This window comes from Leucoraja erinacea, chromosome 29 (assembly GCF_028641065.1).
Source record: "Leucoraja erinacea ecotype New England chromosome 29, Leri_hhj_1, whole genome shotgun sequence".
Taxonomy (NCBI): Eukaryota; Metazoa; Chordata; class Chondrichthyes; order Rajiformes; family Rajidae; genus Leucoraja; species Leucoraja erinaceus.
In genome coordinates, this window is record NC_073405.1 from 3,070,051 (window position 1) to 3,085,040 (window position 14,990).

Sequence of the window (14,990 nt, forward strand, 5' to 3'; positions counted from 1 at the left end):
CGACATAGCAAACGATTTTGAATAAAAAAAATAAATAATAAGTGTCCGGGGGTGGACTGTGTGGCAAATCAAATTCTTTGCATGCTTTTACATACTTGGCTAATAAATCAATCAAATTCAACGTATGTTGCAAAACATACTTGGCTAATAAAGTGTGATTATTATTATAATTAATATATTATTATTACAATACAGTTTCAGGCGGCGGCGGCGGGGACGGCAGGGGGCGCACACGCGCACGCGCACTGCAGGGCCGTCCGCCAGTGGCGCCCGGCGAGCGAGGCGCATGCGCAGGACGGCAGGCGGACTCAAAGTGGCGCGGCCGGGGCAGCGCGCGTGCGCACTGCGATCTTCTGTCCGTCGGGCGCCCGTCCAGCGAGGCGCATGCGCGGAACCAAGGCGGGCGGTGCGGAGGGGGAGGGGGGGGTGTTGCACGCACGCGCACGCGCACTGCACGGCCGTCCGCCGGTGGCCCCGAGAGGCGGGCGCGGCCAGCGGGGGCGCATGCGCGGGGCAAGGGGGGGGGGGGGGGGGGGGGCGGACGGGTCAGCGCGCGTGCGCGTGCGCACCGCCACCTTCCGTCCGACGGGCATTGTGGGGACGCGGAGAATCCCAAAATGGCGGATCTGGCGAACGAAGGTAAGGGAGTGAAAACGGGCACGGCGCTCCGGGGATGCGGGACGGACCAAGGCGCATGTTCGGCCGCGTAATCCGCCATGCACAAGGCGGAAATATCCATCCATCTGCCAGCCAGAAGGGTTACGGCAGCCCCTTCCCAATGAATGGGAGCATCAGGGGAGAGGAGTAGGACACACACCCACAACAGAACACCGGCTAACGAGGCCTCGTTGAGTTACAGGATGGGGAGGGCACACATTATTAATGACAAAATTAAGTGGAAATAATCTGTTTGATGATTTTGGAAATGAAGGATTATACGGTTGGGAAAATTACTGAAAGGGAAGGTTTAAAAATAGATCAAGCTACACCAAAGTAGGTGACAGAAAGAGACTTCTGATCTGTCTGAAAAAGAAAGGGGGAGGTATGCCAGGAGTCTAGGACGAAAAAGTAAAGTGATAGGACGCAAGAAGGGTGACACCAGGATAAAACTGATCAGGAGAAAGGAGAGGAATCCCTGTCTGTCTTTGAAGATGGGTGAAGGAAAGTAATACGGATCAGAGTAGAGGGAGCGAGTAGGGTGGAGGATGGGGTTAAGATAAAGAAGAGCTTTAGAAAACAAATGCACATTTTCCCTCCGTTTAAGGACTGTGATCCGGTTTGGGGGGGATAAAGCTAGATAGTTTGGCAAGAGGAGGCCATTTGAGGTGAACTAAGGGAAGATAATTTGGTGGAATGGGAGAAGTATGGTCAGGGCATCGTGCAGAATTGAAAGGCAACACAGACACGAAGGAAGGCAGATGTTGGAATCTTGAGTAAAACATAAGGTGCCACAGTAACTTAAAGGGTCAGCAAAGGAATGGATCAATGAGGTTTTGGGTCAGGATCCTTCAGACTAATGGGAATGGGTGGGGGAAGTGCGTTTGTTGGTGGGTGGGAGAGAATATGAGGTTGAAGGACAGACTTGGGAATGGAGTAGAGGGAAGACATGAATGACAATAATAAGAAATTCATTTGACTCTCGAGCTAGGTGTGTCATTAATTTAGATCATGTCTGATTTTTCTACGTGGGTTCATTTTTCTGCACCACCCTCCACCCTTGGGTTTTAATATCCAGATATCTATCAATTGAACTATAAGATAAAAACTGTACACAGCGCCGACCCAACCACAAATATTTGCTGTACTCAACCTGAGAAAGACAATTAATCCCTCTTAGATTTTTCTCTGTTACCTAAATTTTAATCAATTGCAATATATTACTAGCCATTCCATGTGCTATACCCTTGGTGTAGGAAGGAACTGTAGATACTGGTTTAAACCAAAGATAGACACAAAAAGCTGGAGTAACTCAACGGGTCAGACAGTATCTCTGGAGAAAAGGAATAGGTAACATCTTGGGTCGAGACCTTTCAGTCTTTTTTGGTCTGAAGAAGGGTCTCGACCCAAAATGTCACCTATTCCTTTTCTCCAGCGATGCTGTCTGACCTGCTGAATTACTCCATCTTTTTGTGTTCTCTTTGCTATAACCTTGGTTATAACCTTCCTTTATATGACCTTATTAAAGGCTTTCAGAATATCTAAATACACCTTGGGGCAACACTTTATAGCAGCAGTTAATGTTGTTATTTCACAGTAATGTAGCTACCTTATATTTCTAGTGAGCCAGGTTCAATCCTGCACTAGGTTTTATCAATGTATGAGCTTATATATTTTGTCTGTGGCAGTGTAGAAATTCCCATGTGCTCTGGTTCCTCCCATATCCATAATTGGTAAAAGGTAACTAAATAAACCAATTAAAAGCATCTTGACTGAAATACAATATAAATACTTTGCCTTTGCCTTAATTGAAGAAGGGGAGTTAATAGAAATTGAATAGGTCAAAAATATAGGAAGGGCACATTAAATACTTAGATAGACACAAAATGCTGGATGACATTTCGGGTCGAGACCCATTTTCAGACTGAATCGGGAGAGGGAGATACAGAGATAACGAAACGTAAGATGTGAAAACGAGACAAAGGGGATGAAGATCAAGGAAAATGTAGAATACATCATTGTTAGCTAGGAGAAGGTTACAACAAAGCAAACAGATAAAATGTAAACGAGGACAGTCAGACTAGTCGGAGAACTGGGAAGGGGAAGGGATGGAGAGAGAGAGGGAAGGTAAAGGTTACTTGAAGTTAGAGAAGCTAATATTCGTACCACTGGGGTGTAAGCTGCCCAAGCGAAATATGAGGTGTTCCTCCAATTTGCGCTGGGCCTCTCCTTGACAATGGAGGGGGCCTAGGACAGAAAGGTTGTGTGGGGATGGGAGGGGGTTAGCAACCGGGAGATCAGGTAGGTTTAGGTGGACTGAGCCTCCAAATACTTGGTAATAGGTTGAGGAGAACGTCCATTTGGGTTTCTAGAAGGCTTGTGACAATGCGACATAAAAGGTTGATGCACAAAATGAGAACTTTGGGCAGGTATGTTAGTATGGATCGAAGATTGGTTGTCGTATCGACAGCAAGATATCTGAATAAATAGCCTTCTTTAGGTTTGAAGAATGGTACTAGTGGCTTCTCCCAAGGACCGTTGCTTAACCCTCAATTATTTATGACGGAGTAGGGGGCAGAGTGACATATATTTGCTGATCAGACTAAAATAGGCGGGGGTGCATGTTGCACTGATAACATTTGCACAAAGTACAAATGATCTCAGTGCACTTAAATCACGTAAAGTTATCAGGCTGGTACTGCGAGTGGGTTAGAATGGCACATTGATTTTTTTTGTACGGGTATTGGAGCTCTGAAATAGGGACATATTGTCACTTGTATTAGATGTTGGTGTGGATGCACTTGGAATACTGTATATGATTTTGCACTCATTTGAGAAAAGATATACTGGCATTGGAAGCAGTAAAAGATTCACAAGGTTAATTCCTGAGAAGTGATGGTTGTTCTATAACAAAATGCAAAACAAATTACACCTGTGTTCTTTGGAATTGTGAAGAATAAAGGGTGATCTTACAGAAAGATTTATAAGAAGGCCGTCAAAGGATACAGTGGAATATGGATTGGTTACAGTATGGTTGAAGAAATGGTAGAGTGAGCTTAATTTGAGCAAGTGTGGTGTGTCACCATTTGGGAGGACAAATATAATGGGAAAGTATACAGTTGATGGCAAGACCCTTAACAGCATTGATTTACAGAAGAATCTTGTGGTCCAAGTCCATAGTTCCCCAAGAGTGGTAAAGCAAGCATATGATATACTTGCTTTCATTAGATGTGCTATAAGGAAAAGTTGGACAAATTTAGATTGTTTTCTCTGGAGCGTTCGAGGTTGAGGGGAGACCTAGACTGATGGACTCGAGCAGTATGGAAACAGTGGAGAAACATGATGAAGGTGTATGACATGATAATAGACATAGAAAGGTAGGCAGACATTTTGTGGGGTGGAAATGTCAAAGATGAGAAGGCATAGCTTTAAGGTGGGAGGGGCAAAGTTTAAAGGAGATGTGTGGGGCAAACATTTTGCATAGAGAATGGTGGGTATGCGTGGTATACCAGGGGTGGTGGTGGTGGAAACAAACACCATGGTAATATTTAAGAGGCTTTTAAATTGGCTGTTATATCCCATTGGCAGGATAGACCTTCCAGAGGTGGTGGCACTGTAGTATACAGCTGTTAGAGAGAGTATCCCCTGTTCAACATCAGCTCCAGATCCAAGGAAGACTCACGGCATTAGGTCATACGTTGGAAAGGAGACATGCTGTTCCTCCTCCCTCAGCTGATGAATCAGTGCTACTCCATGTTGAACGACACTTGGAAGAAGCACAGAATGTATTCTGAGTGGGGCACTTATATCGATTTACAGAAATAGCTTGACATCACCATCCTAGATCAAGCTGATCAAATTCTGAAGGATAAAGCTGCAAATTGAGTTTGCGGCGGGTATTGAGTAAAGCAATTTAAAGGACAAATATGCTTGATCCAGTGCAAAAAAGACTGCTGGAGGAACTCAGCGGGTCAGACTGCATCTGTTGAGGGAAATGGTTAGTCGGCGATTTGGATCAAACTCCTTCATCCAGACAGGTCAAAATAACTTGATCTAGTCCTTGCCAATATATCTGTAGATGCATCCATGATATCATTGAACAAGGCCACTGCGCTGTCCCTGTAGAGATAGAGGCTCATCTGTATATAAAGTTGCTCTCCATCTTATTATGTAGTGCTACACATATGCTAAATGGAACAGTTCAAAACTGGGCACAACGATCAACAGCAGCATAAATGTAAATCTGTAACCTTGTGTCTTGACATATTCCATAGTCTACCATTGCCTAATGGTATAAGAGTCTAGCATGTGAGTGCTAAAGAGGAGGTTGAAGCATGGGCAACCATGTTGAGACGGACGTGCCAAATAGATGATCCACTTCAGCATCTTTCTGAGTTTCTTATCAGTGAACAGCTGATTTGATTCACTCTATATGACATTGAGAAATGGCTGAGAACACTGAATGTGGCTTAGTCAATGGAGTCAGGCAGCATCATGGTTGTAATACTGAAGAACTGTGCTCCAGAACCAGACGTACCTCTGCTAAACTGTTCCAGTTCAGTAGCAAAATTCAGTTGCCTTCCAACTAGCAATGCAAAAAAACTACCCAAACCAATTTGGCTCTTCTTCCCGAATATTCTACTGTCATCGATAGTGCTATTAAACAGCACTTGCTCATTGATGCCTAGTTTGGGTTTTACCACAATCACTTGGTTCCGGAGTGACTTCCTAGTACAATAAGACATAATTTGACTGGCTGTGGCATCAAGACATGCGGGTAAAACTCAATCAATGTGTGTCACAGGAAAAATACTCCAATGGCCAGAGGCATCCTTTGCACAAAGAAAGATGGTTGCATTTGTCAAAGGCCAATCATCTCCGTCCAAAGCCTCATTGCTAGAGATTCATCAGGGCATTATCTTCAGCCCAATTTTCAACTGCTACATCATTTTCTTCTGTCAATAGACCAAAAGTGTGATGTTTGCTGATAAAGGTGCTATTGAAATTGAACATTGCGATCCTCGTCAAATGAAAGAGTCTGTGCCTGCATGCAGCAAGATATAGACAACATGCTGGCGTGGGTGAAGTGGCACATATCATTCATGCCACACAAGTGCCAGACAATAATCATTTCCAAAAATTGAGAATCCAAATTGCAATGCTTCCCATTGACATTCAAGATTGAGTCGCCCATAATCAATATCCTGTGATTATCATTAACATTAACCAAGGAATCAACTGAACCAGCCATAATACCGCGGTTGTACGTGCAGATCAGAGGCTTCTTGTCTGTGGTGAGTGACTCGCCTCCTGACGCCAAAGGCCTTTCCATCATCTGCATTGCACAGATCAGAGGTGTGATGAAGTATCCCATTTGCCTGGATGAGTTCCATGAATGCCAACAACTCAAAGCTCTGTACCATGCAGGACGAAGCTAGAGTGATTGTCACCACGTCAATCACCCTGAGCATACGTTTCCCCCACTACATTCACTGCATCATGTACCAAGTCACGAGCGTTTAACTGTCATACCTATTGAGAACAGAACAATGACATTTTAACTTGCTGTACTTTAACAGACCTATAAATTCAATAACACACATAATCTAAAAATCAAAAATATTATAAATTAATAGCCATAATAACCATAACAGTGCAACATTTAAATGCACCAATCTGAGATGAAATTAACTGGCACTTGGAAATATCTGAGTAAACAAAGAAAAATGTTGTATCAGTAACTTAATTGAAATATTTGGTATAATAGATAATGAAAGGAGTATTTTGGAATGTATTTTGCACCCGCTGAGTTTCTCCAGCAATTTTGTGTACCTTTTGGAATATAACATGGAAACACAATTTTAGCACTAGAAATAGGCCATTTAGCACCTGTGGGGAACAAAGACTTCAGGACACAAGTACTCAAAGGCTTTGAATGTAGAGGGAATGTTGAGAAGGGTTGTTTTTGAAGGCATGCAGAATAGCTGGATTCATAAATAAGGTTGTCAACTACATGAGAAATTATTCATACCTAACCGTTACAAAACATTGCCGTGCCCCCAACTGGAGTACTTTGAATACTGTACTTTGGGAAAAGTTTCAGAGGGTGAAGGGAAGATTTATAGAATAGTGCCTCAGATGAATGATATAGGGAGAAACTGGATGACATTTTTTTTTAAAGAACTTAATAGAACTGATAAAAGTTATAATTTAGGTGGCACTGTGATGGATTTGCTGCCTCGCAGCATCAGAGTGTTTGTCCTGACCTTTGGAGTACTCTGTGTGGAGTTGCATGTTCATGTGATTGTGTGGGATCACTCCGGGTCTGTACGGTAATTAGCCTCTGCAAATTGCTCTTAGTGTGTAGGGAGTGGATGTGAAAGTGGGATACATTGCTAAAGATTGGTTGAAACATTCCAAACAATCTATCAAAGTGGAGTTCGTTAAATAATTGAATATTAATTTACAGCGCTCTAAAAAAAATAAACAATTGCTCATTCAAAAAAAAACCCAGGACAAATAATGGACTGGCAGACATCAGTGCTGCACTAATTTGCAGTTACTCTGTTAAACCAGCAATGCCGATGTACATTTTGCTTGTTTCCAAATGAGAAAACTCCTGACCATTTCCTCATGGTATATTTCACTACTGTTGAACTAAAAGCAAATTTGACAGAAGTATTTTCGAGTGAAAGTGTGTTCTTGTGTCCAGGGGATACATTAGAGGAACCGCGGGTGTAAGAGGTGTGTGTTCAGTATTGCATATGTGTTATTGGATATGGAAAGCATGAATCTTCATACCATAATGGCATGGCTTGTCTATGTTTGGTAGCAAGGTTGAATAGGAGTGGAATGTTAGCGACTGTGTAAGGGCAGTGTGAGACAGACAACTGTATGGGGTGGGGCACCTGTGTGTGAAGTGAGGACAGGAGTGAGAGAATAAGAATATGAGAGAGGTTCAGGAGCAGCCCACATAGTCAATGAGCTTACACAAAAATGCTGGAGAAACCCTTCTTCAGACTGATCAATGAGCTTGTTCTTCCATTCAGTGATAATATATCGCTAAAATTTACATTAACTGCATCTTTCCACTATCTCCATTTCCTGCATTTTTTGTTTTCTTAACACCAAATCCATTGATGTTAATTGTGAATACACTCTTATACTGTGTATCCACGAGCACTGGGGCAATCCTGTGAGAACATTCTGCTTGGTAATTTGTGTGGGACTGTCCTTGTTACAGGAATCAATGCTAAATGCCTGTACAGAATAGTATATTATTATTTTATGTTCTTTACTAACTCCCTTGTAATCATTTTTCCTTGTGTGAGGAGTAGAGAGTGCACATTAACTTTGAAAGTTTATGACAATATGTTTGGTATGATAGCATTTGTAAAGAGAAACGTTTGGAAAGATTTAAGTGAGAAACATGAAAAGAATGAGAGCACAAGGAATTGTATGTGATGTAAGGCAGAAGGGAGATGTAAGGCAAATTGTGAGTGAGTGTCTGCATGTTAGAGTGGTGATTATGAGCATGCTGTCACAATAATGTACAGTATAGAAATGTGTTTGAAAGTAGCGAGGTATAGCATGGAGAAAGGTAGACAAAGGTGCTGGAGAAACTCAGCGGGTGCAGCAGCATCTATGGCGCGAAGGAAATAGGCAACGTTTTGGGCCGAAACCCCTCGGGGGTAAGAATGAGGCGATCATAAGGGTGAGAAAGCAAAATAGATTATTATGTGCTTGTAAATACTAAATTAAATCGTGTGAGATTCATATGTTTTGTATAATCATTTAGTCTTAAAGGGTGGGAAAAGGCCCTTCGGCCCAACTTGCCCACACTGACCATGTACACTAGTCCCACTTGTCTGCCTCTGGCCCATATCCCTCTAAACCTGTCATATTCATGTACCTGTCTAACTGTTTCTTAAATGTTGTGATAGTCCCTGCCTCTGGCGGAGGTGGGCAGGGTGGATATGTGTGTCAGAGATAATGTAAGGAGTACAGAGTACTTAAGTGTGATGAGTGTGCTTGATAGTGTATGTGATGGTATTGGAGATCGTATGAAGATAGGATGTGCAACTACGTTATGCGTGGCATATTGTCCATGACGAGCAATCTGTGGAGAGGATTGAATGGGGTTAGTGTTGTTGCATGAGTTAAGGAAGCATGTGGAGGTTTGGAGGGTCCTGTGGTTCAGATGGAAGCGGAAATGTGAGGGAGAAAGGATATACTGTTTGGACTTGTGCACATGTGTGACAATGCACCTGTTAAATGGAAGTATGAGATATATGTTGGAGAAAGTGAAGAAGTGCGATTCATGAATGAATGAAGGGAATGTGGAGTAAGAGGGATTGGTTGCAGATGGGTTTTAATGGACTGAATGTTTTCAGCAGTTTTCATTTGAAAGGTAGTTGTGATTTAAAATGTACATGCTAATTTCTTGTCTGTTCTTTGTTCACAGAGAAGCCTGCCATTGCACCGCCTGTTTTTGTATTCCAAAAAAACGAGAAAGGACAGAAGGTAAGCATTCTACCAAGGCACTGATTGAATTATATTTCATTTTATTAAACAACAGATCGGCAGTGAATTATAATTTGGTTGTCTTTTTATGAATTATGAAATGCCTTAAAGTTTTCACTTCTCAACCAGCATCTTGATTCTTTTTAGAGGAGTCTCTTGAGTCCAAATTAAGTGACTGCTCTGGAAATGTGTTTCAGCCATCCATTACTTGGAGCAGGGTAAATTTAGTTTCTTATTTATAATCCTTGTTTTATTATCAGAAAATGTAATATTTTTCCTTGATTATCTTCTTGACTGAATCTGCAATGAACGCTGCTTTTTTGTCACAGAAATACTATTGTAAGATCATTTTCATTAATTTTCTATTTATCAGCAATTACAGAAGTAATCTAGCTTTGGTTGTTTTTCCTGTTGAGTGTTAATGGGAGAATAATTTTGCATATTGATGACTTTCAATCCAGCATATTTTATGAGTTTTGTGAATACTTTGTTAAGTTTAGTCACCGTGTATCAATATGGCAGATACAACATTTCAGTGTGTTGGATGTAAGTTGCGTATTTCAGGATAGAAATGCAGAAGTTCTGATGGCAGGAGGGCCATTATTAAATTATTACAATTTAAGTTTCAGAAATAAATTTCATCCTGGACATGATGTTCTGGTAGCGTGTGATTGACAGTAGATTCTGATAGGTTTTAACGAATAACATTGTAAGATTATCTTTTTACGTTTTTATTGCTTTCTCTCCTGCCCCTTGGGCTTTCTGCTCCTCTCCCTTACTCCTTTGTCCTGTCATTGTCTGCAGAAGTTTCTTCCAGCTGAGCACTACTTTTTGGGGAAATTCAACTGAAATGTTCTGACCTAATGTGCAGGAAGGAACTGCAGATCCAGCTTACACTCTGCTTACACCCCAGCGGTATGAATATTGACTTCTCTAACTTCAAGTTAGGAACCGCACCTCATATTTCGCTTGAGCAGCTTACACCCCAGTGGTATGAATATTGAATTCTAACTCCGAGTAACCCTTGCTTTCTGTGGAATAAATTAATTTGGAGGGAAATTAAAGGAAAAAATGAAAAGTTACAGGTTTGCTTCAAGAGACTTTATTGTTAAATACTATTCTACGAAAATATTCTATCAACGACATAGTACCAATTGTTTCATTAGTCATAACATACTGTTCGCTTATGTTAATCTTATTCAACAACAGATGATTAATACAATTCAAACACAATGCATGCAAATCTTGACATAATTCTTTCTCATCTATCAAGCGGCCCACGTCACCATCCCCATCCCAAGCTAATCATAAGCCTCCCATTTACTGCAACGTATCTACGCTACTAGTGGCAGGGGGTGCGGGTGATCTATTGTAACTTCTCAGAAATGTAAACAAACTTCGTTATCTCCTTCCATTTCATGTTTACATTCACCATCCACAATTCATCACTTTCCCAGACTGGAGGTAATACGTCTAATCTTACTTTGCCGATTCCCACAAACTTTTTCTTCCACACTTTCTCTTTCTCCATCCCTCCCCCTCCCCCTTCCTAGTTCTCCGACCAGTCTGACTGTCCCTGATTTCATTTTATCTCTGTTTGCTTTATTGTTACCTTCTCCTAGCTAACAATGATCTATTCTACATTTTCTTTGATCTCCACACCCATTGATGTCTCGTTCTCCCACCTTACACTTCTTTATCTCAATATCTCCCTCTTCCCGACTCTCAGTCTGAAAAAGGGTCTCGAGCTGAAACGTCACCCATTCCTTCTCTCCAGAGATGCTGTCTGTCCCGCTGAGTTACTCCGGCATTTTTCTATCTTGTTCTGTCCCAATGCTGGACCTCTGTTTTTGAATAAGCTTTTGATGAGGTCTCTTAACCTTTCTCTTCCAGTTGTAGTGTTAAATTTTCTCGCTTTATTTGAAGTTGGCTGGCTATTTTGTTTCACAATAAAGCATTATATATATGCAAGTTGTTATGGATGAATTAGGAGAGAAGGAGAAAAGGAATTGGCATGTTGTTGGGAAATGTGAGAGCAGAGGTGCGAGGGTAGGCTAGAATGAACTGAATGGTGCATGAATGGTATTGTCTTTCTGCTGCCTGGATAGCGCGTAACAAAAGGTTTTCACTGTACCTTGGCACACGTGTCAATAAACTAAACTGAAACTGATGAGTTGAATTGGATAGTGGGCGGACAAGTGCTTGAAAGGGCTTGAGCAAAGGCAGTAATGGAAACGTGCCCATCGTATGCTTAGTGTGGGTTGCTGCACAAGACTGAAGGCAAAGTATTTGAAGCAAGAACAAATCAGTACAATTCATTGCATTGGAGGCTGAAAGAATGTACTTGAAAATGAGTGGGATATGGGTCCAAGTTGTGGAAGAAAGGAGAGAACGGAACATAAGTTAAGATGAGCAAAAATGCTTTTGGGTGGATACAATGTGCCATTAATGTTTAGTTTAAAAAGGTTAGCATTTTGATAAAGAATATCACTACATTGCTGATCGCTCCCAAGTTGATCTTTTTAAGTATAAATGGGATATTCGTTACTTGCACCATGAAATGGAGGTGCTGATATGGACTTTGTAAAGGGCCGTGGTCAACAGTTGTGCAAGAATAATTGTGCAAGGCGTGCCACCCTGCAAGCAGCACGACGGCTGCAACGGGCCTTTATGGCCAGCTCCTGCATAAGGTCTCAATCGGCTATTTCTATACACTTTGTACTTAATCTGGGATTGTACTTATGTCTGGTAATAATTTGCTGAACTGCATGCAACAAAAGAATTTCACTGTCCCTCGGTATCAGAGATAATAGAGAACCATTGAACCTCCCTGTTTACATGTGTAAATGGGGAAAAAGAGATTGCCTCTTTTTTGAAGAAAGGTTGGATTGCAGAAATGCAGGTATTGCAGTGACTGAATCATGCAACTGAAACAATTCCATCACAGAAGAGAAAACAAGGGCATAAGAAGTTTTGTCTGGTTCTGTAAAACTGCTGGTTTGGTATCAGTATAATAATAATAATAATATATTTTATTGTCATTGCACATAAGTGCAACGAGATTTGGATATGCAGCTTCCATCCGACATCATAACTTAAGTAACTACTAAAATTTAGGTTTAGATACCCCGAGAACATGGTTTGTAAAATAGTCAAAACAGATCAAAGTGCAGATGTGTCTGTGTGATGTGAACATCCGTGGGGGCGGGGGACACGCAGCAGGGCCGGTTCAGAGCAGCTATAGCTCTGGGAAAGAAGCTGTTCCTGAGTCTGGAGGTGCGGGCGTAGAAGGCCTTGTAACGTCTGCCGGAGGGGAGTAGTTCGAACAGTCCATTACAAGGGTGTGAGGAGTTTTTGTGAATGCTGACGGCCTTCCTGAGGCACCGTGTGTGGTAGATGCCCTCCAAGGCTGGTAGCGGTGTCTCAATGATCTTCTGCGCTCTGTGGATGACACACAGAGATGCCATACGATAATATGCTCTCTGTCGTGCAGCGGTAGAAGGTTGTCAGCAGCTGTTGGGGCAGACCAGTCCTTTTCAATGTTCTCAGAAAGAACAGTCGTTGCTTTGCCTTTTTGACCAGCGCAGCGGTTGGTGGACCATGTGAGGTCCTCTGAGATGCGAGTGCCCAGAAACTTAAAGCTGGACACTCTCTCCACACTGTCCCCGTAGGTGGAGATTGGGGGCTTATTCCCCCTTCTGTGACCTCCTGAAGTCGATAATCAGGTCCTTAGTCTTGGAGGTGTTTAGTGACAATTGTTACGTGATTATCTTCGGGCTCATTTTTGAGAAGGCTCCGTTCCTTCAACTGTAGTAAGACGCTGCAGATGTTCTACCAGTTGGTAGTAGCCAGTGCCATCTTCTTTGCTGCCATGTGCAGACGCCAATAGGATTAACAAACTCTTCAAGAAGGCTGACTCCGTCCTGGGGGCAGAGTTGGATTCATGGGAGGTGGGTCTTGGAGGAGATGACGCTCCTCAAACTGCAGAGCATCTTGGACAATACAGCTCACCCCCTCCATGACACACTGGTCAACCTGAGGAGTACCTTCAACAACACTGGTTCCACCAAGATGCAGCACAGAACGCCACAGGAGATCTTTCCCCCCTGTGGCCATCAAACTGTACAACTCCTCCACCGTCTGTCGTGGGGTAGACTGTCTCCCCCCCCCCCCAGACTTTGCACATCCCCAATCCTTTCCACTCGTCACTTTAATTTCACGTATTTTCTGTTTTATGACGGCTGGCCGATCAATTTCCCTGCTGGGATAAATAAAGTTCTATGGCATCATATTTGGTTCTTGTACCCACATTCCCTTTCACACATTTGTGCCCGGGTTCTTGAATTCCCTTTCACTCGCTTGCTTCTATGAAACATACCATGTTCACAGGAAAATTGATTATTCTCTCGTATGGCATCTAAAAGCAATTCAATCGAAAGAGTCACAAAATTCTGGAGTAACTCAACAGGTCAGGCAGTATCTCTGGAAAACTTCGATAGGTGACATTTCGGCTTGGGACCCTTCTTCATCTGAAGAAGAGTCCTGACCTGAAATGTTACCTACCCATGTTCTCCAGAGATGCTGCTGGACTCGCTAAGTCACTACAGGACTCTTTGTGTCCATTTTTGTAAACCAGCATCTGCCGTTCCTTGTTTCATTAATTGAAAGAGTGTCACGTGCAGCCTGGAAATTCTGCTTGTCCGGCACTAGTATCGTCCCTATTGTGCCTATTAATATAATTTTGAGTTCTGAAAAAGCTTGATCTGGTATCCAGAACCTGCAACCACACACGGTTCCAAGACAGTTTTCAAAAGATTTTCACAAGGTTTAATGATGTTTATAAATTGCCCCCTGTCAAATTTGGGTGTGATGTACAGAATTGCATCTTTTCCTCCCTCAGGACATCAGATAAGCCTGCTCTTTCAATACTTAAAAAAAGCTTTTAAATTGCAAGATTTAGCAAAAGGATTTAAGTATAGGAGCAGGGAGGTTCTACTGCAGTTGTACAGGGTCTTGGTGAGACCACACCTGGAGTATTGCGTACAGTTTTGGTCACCTAATCTGAGGAAAGACATTCTTGCCATAGAGGGAGTACAGAGAAGGTTCACCAAGACTGATTCCTGGGATGTCAGGACTTTCATATGAAGAAAGACTGGATAGACTCGGCTTATACTCGCTAGAATTTAGAAGATTGAGGGGGGATCTTATAGAAACTTACAAAATTTTTAAGGGGTTGGACAGGCTAGATGCAGGAAGATTGTTCCCGATGTTGGGGAAGTCCAGAACAAGGGGTCACAGTTTAAGGATAAGGGGGAAATCTTTTAGGACCGAGATGAGGAAAACATTTTTCACACAGAGAATGGTGAATCTCTGGAATTCTCTGCCACAGAAGGTAGTTGAGGTCAGTTTATTGGCTATATTTAAGAGGGAGTTAGATGTGGCCCTTGTGGCTAAAGGGATCAGGGGTATGGAGAGAAGGCAGGTACAGGATACTGAGTTGGATGATCAGCCATGATCATATTGAATGGCGGTGCAGGCTCAAAGGCCCGAATGGCCTACTCCTGCACCTATTTTCTATGTTTCTATCAAATCTCGTAAGGCTTTTCATATAACTTTGCAGAGGATTTTGTATATCTAAATCTTTTTAATAGCAAGGCTTTCCCTGGCTTGGATTTGAATGAAATGTTCCTGTTCCCAGTTCCTTCCCAACATCTTTCATCTTCCATTTCCAATCTGTCCTCTTTGCTCCTTCACACCTTGAATACAATTTTTCTTCCAACTGTTACTTTTTGCATTTCTGTGCAGCTGCT

General features: G+C 42.3%; 1 protein-coding gene across 3 annotated transcripts in view; it reads left to right on the plus strand.

Annotated features, from left to right (window-relative positions):
• The first annotated feature begins 544 nt into the window (after window positions 1–544).
• Window positions 545–14,990, plus strand: part of LOC129710999 (ran-binding protein 3-like) — an 81,906-nt gene continuing 67,460 nt past the window's right edge. For 2 of the 3 annotated variants that reach the window (XM_055658336.1, XM_055658338.1), the window contains exons 1-2: window positions 545–639; window positions 9,122–9,180. In XM_055658336.1, the coding sequence (XP_055514311.1) occupies window positions 618–639; window positions 9,122–9,180 (81 nt within the window). In that variant the 5' untranslated portion in view covers window positions 545–617. The remainder of the gene's footprint in view (window positions 640–9,121; window positions 9,181–14,990) is intronic. The other variant, XM_055658337.1, reaches the window with a different exon arrangement.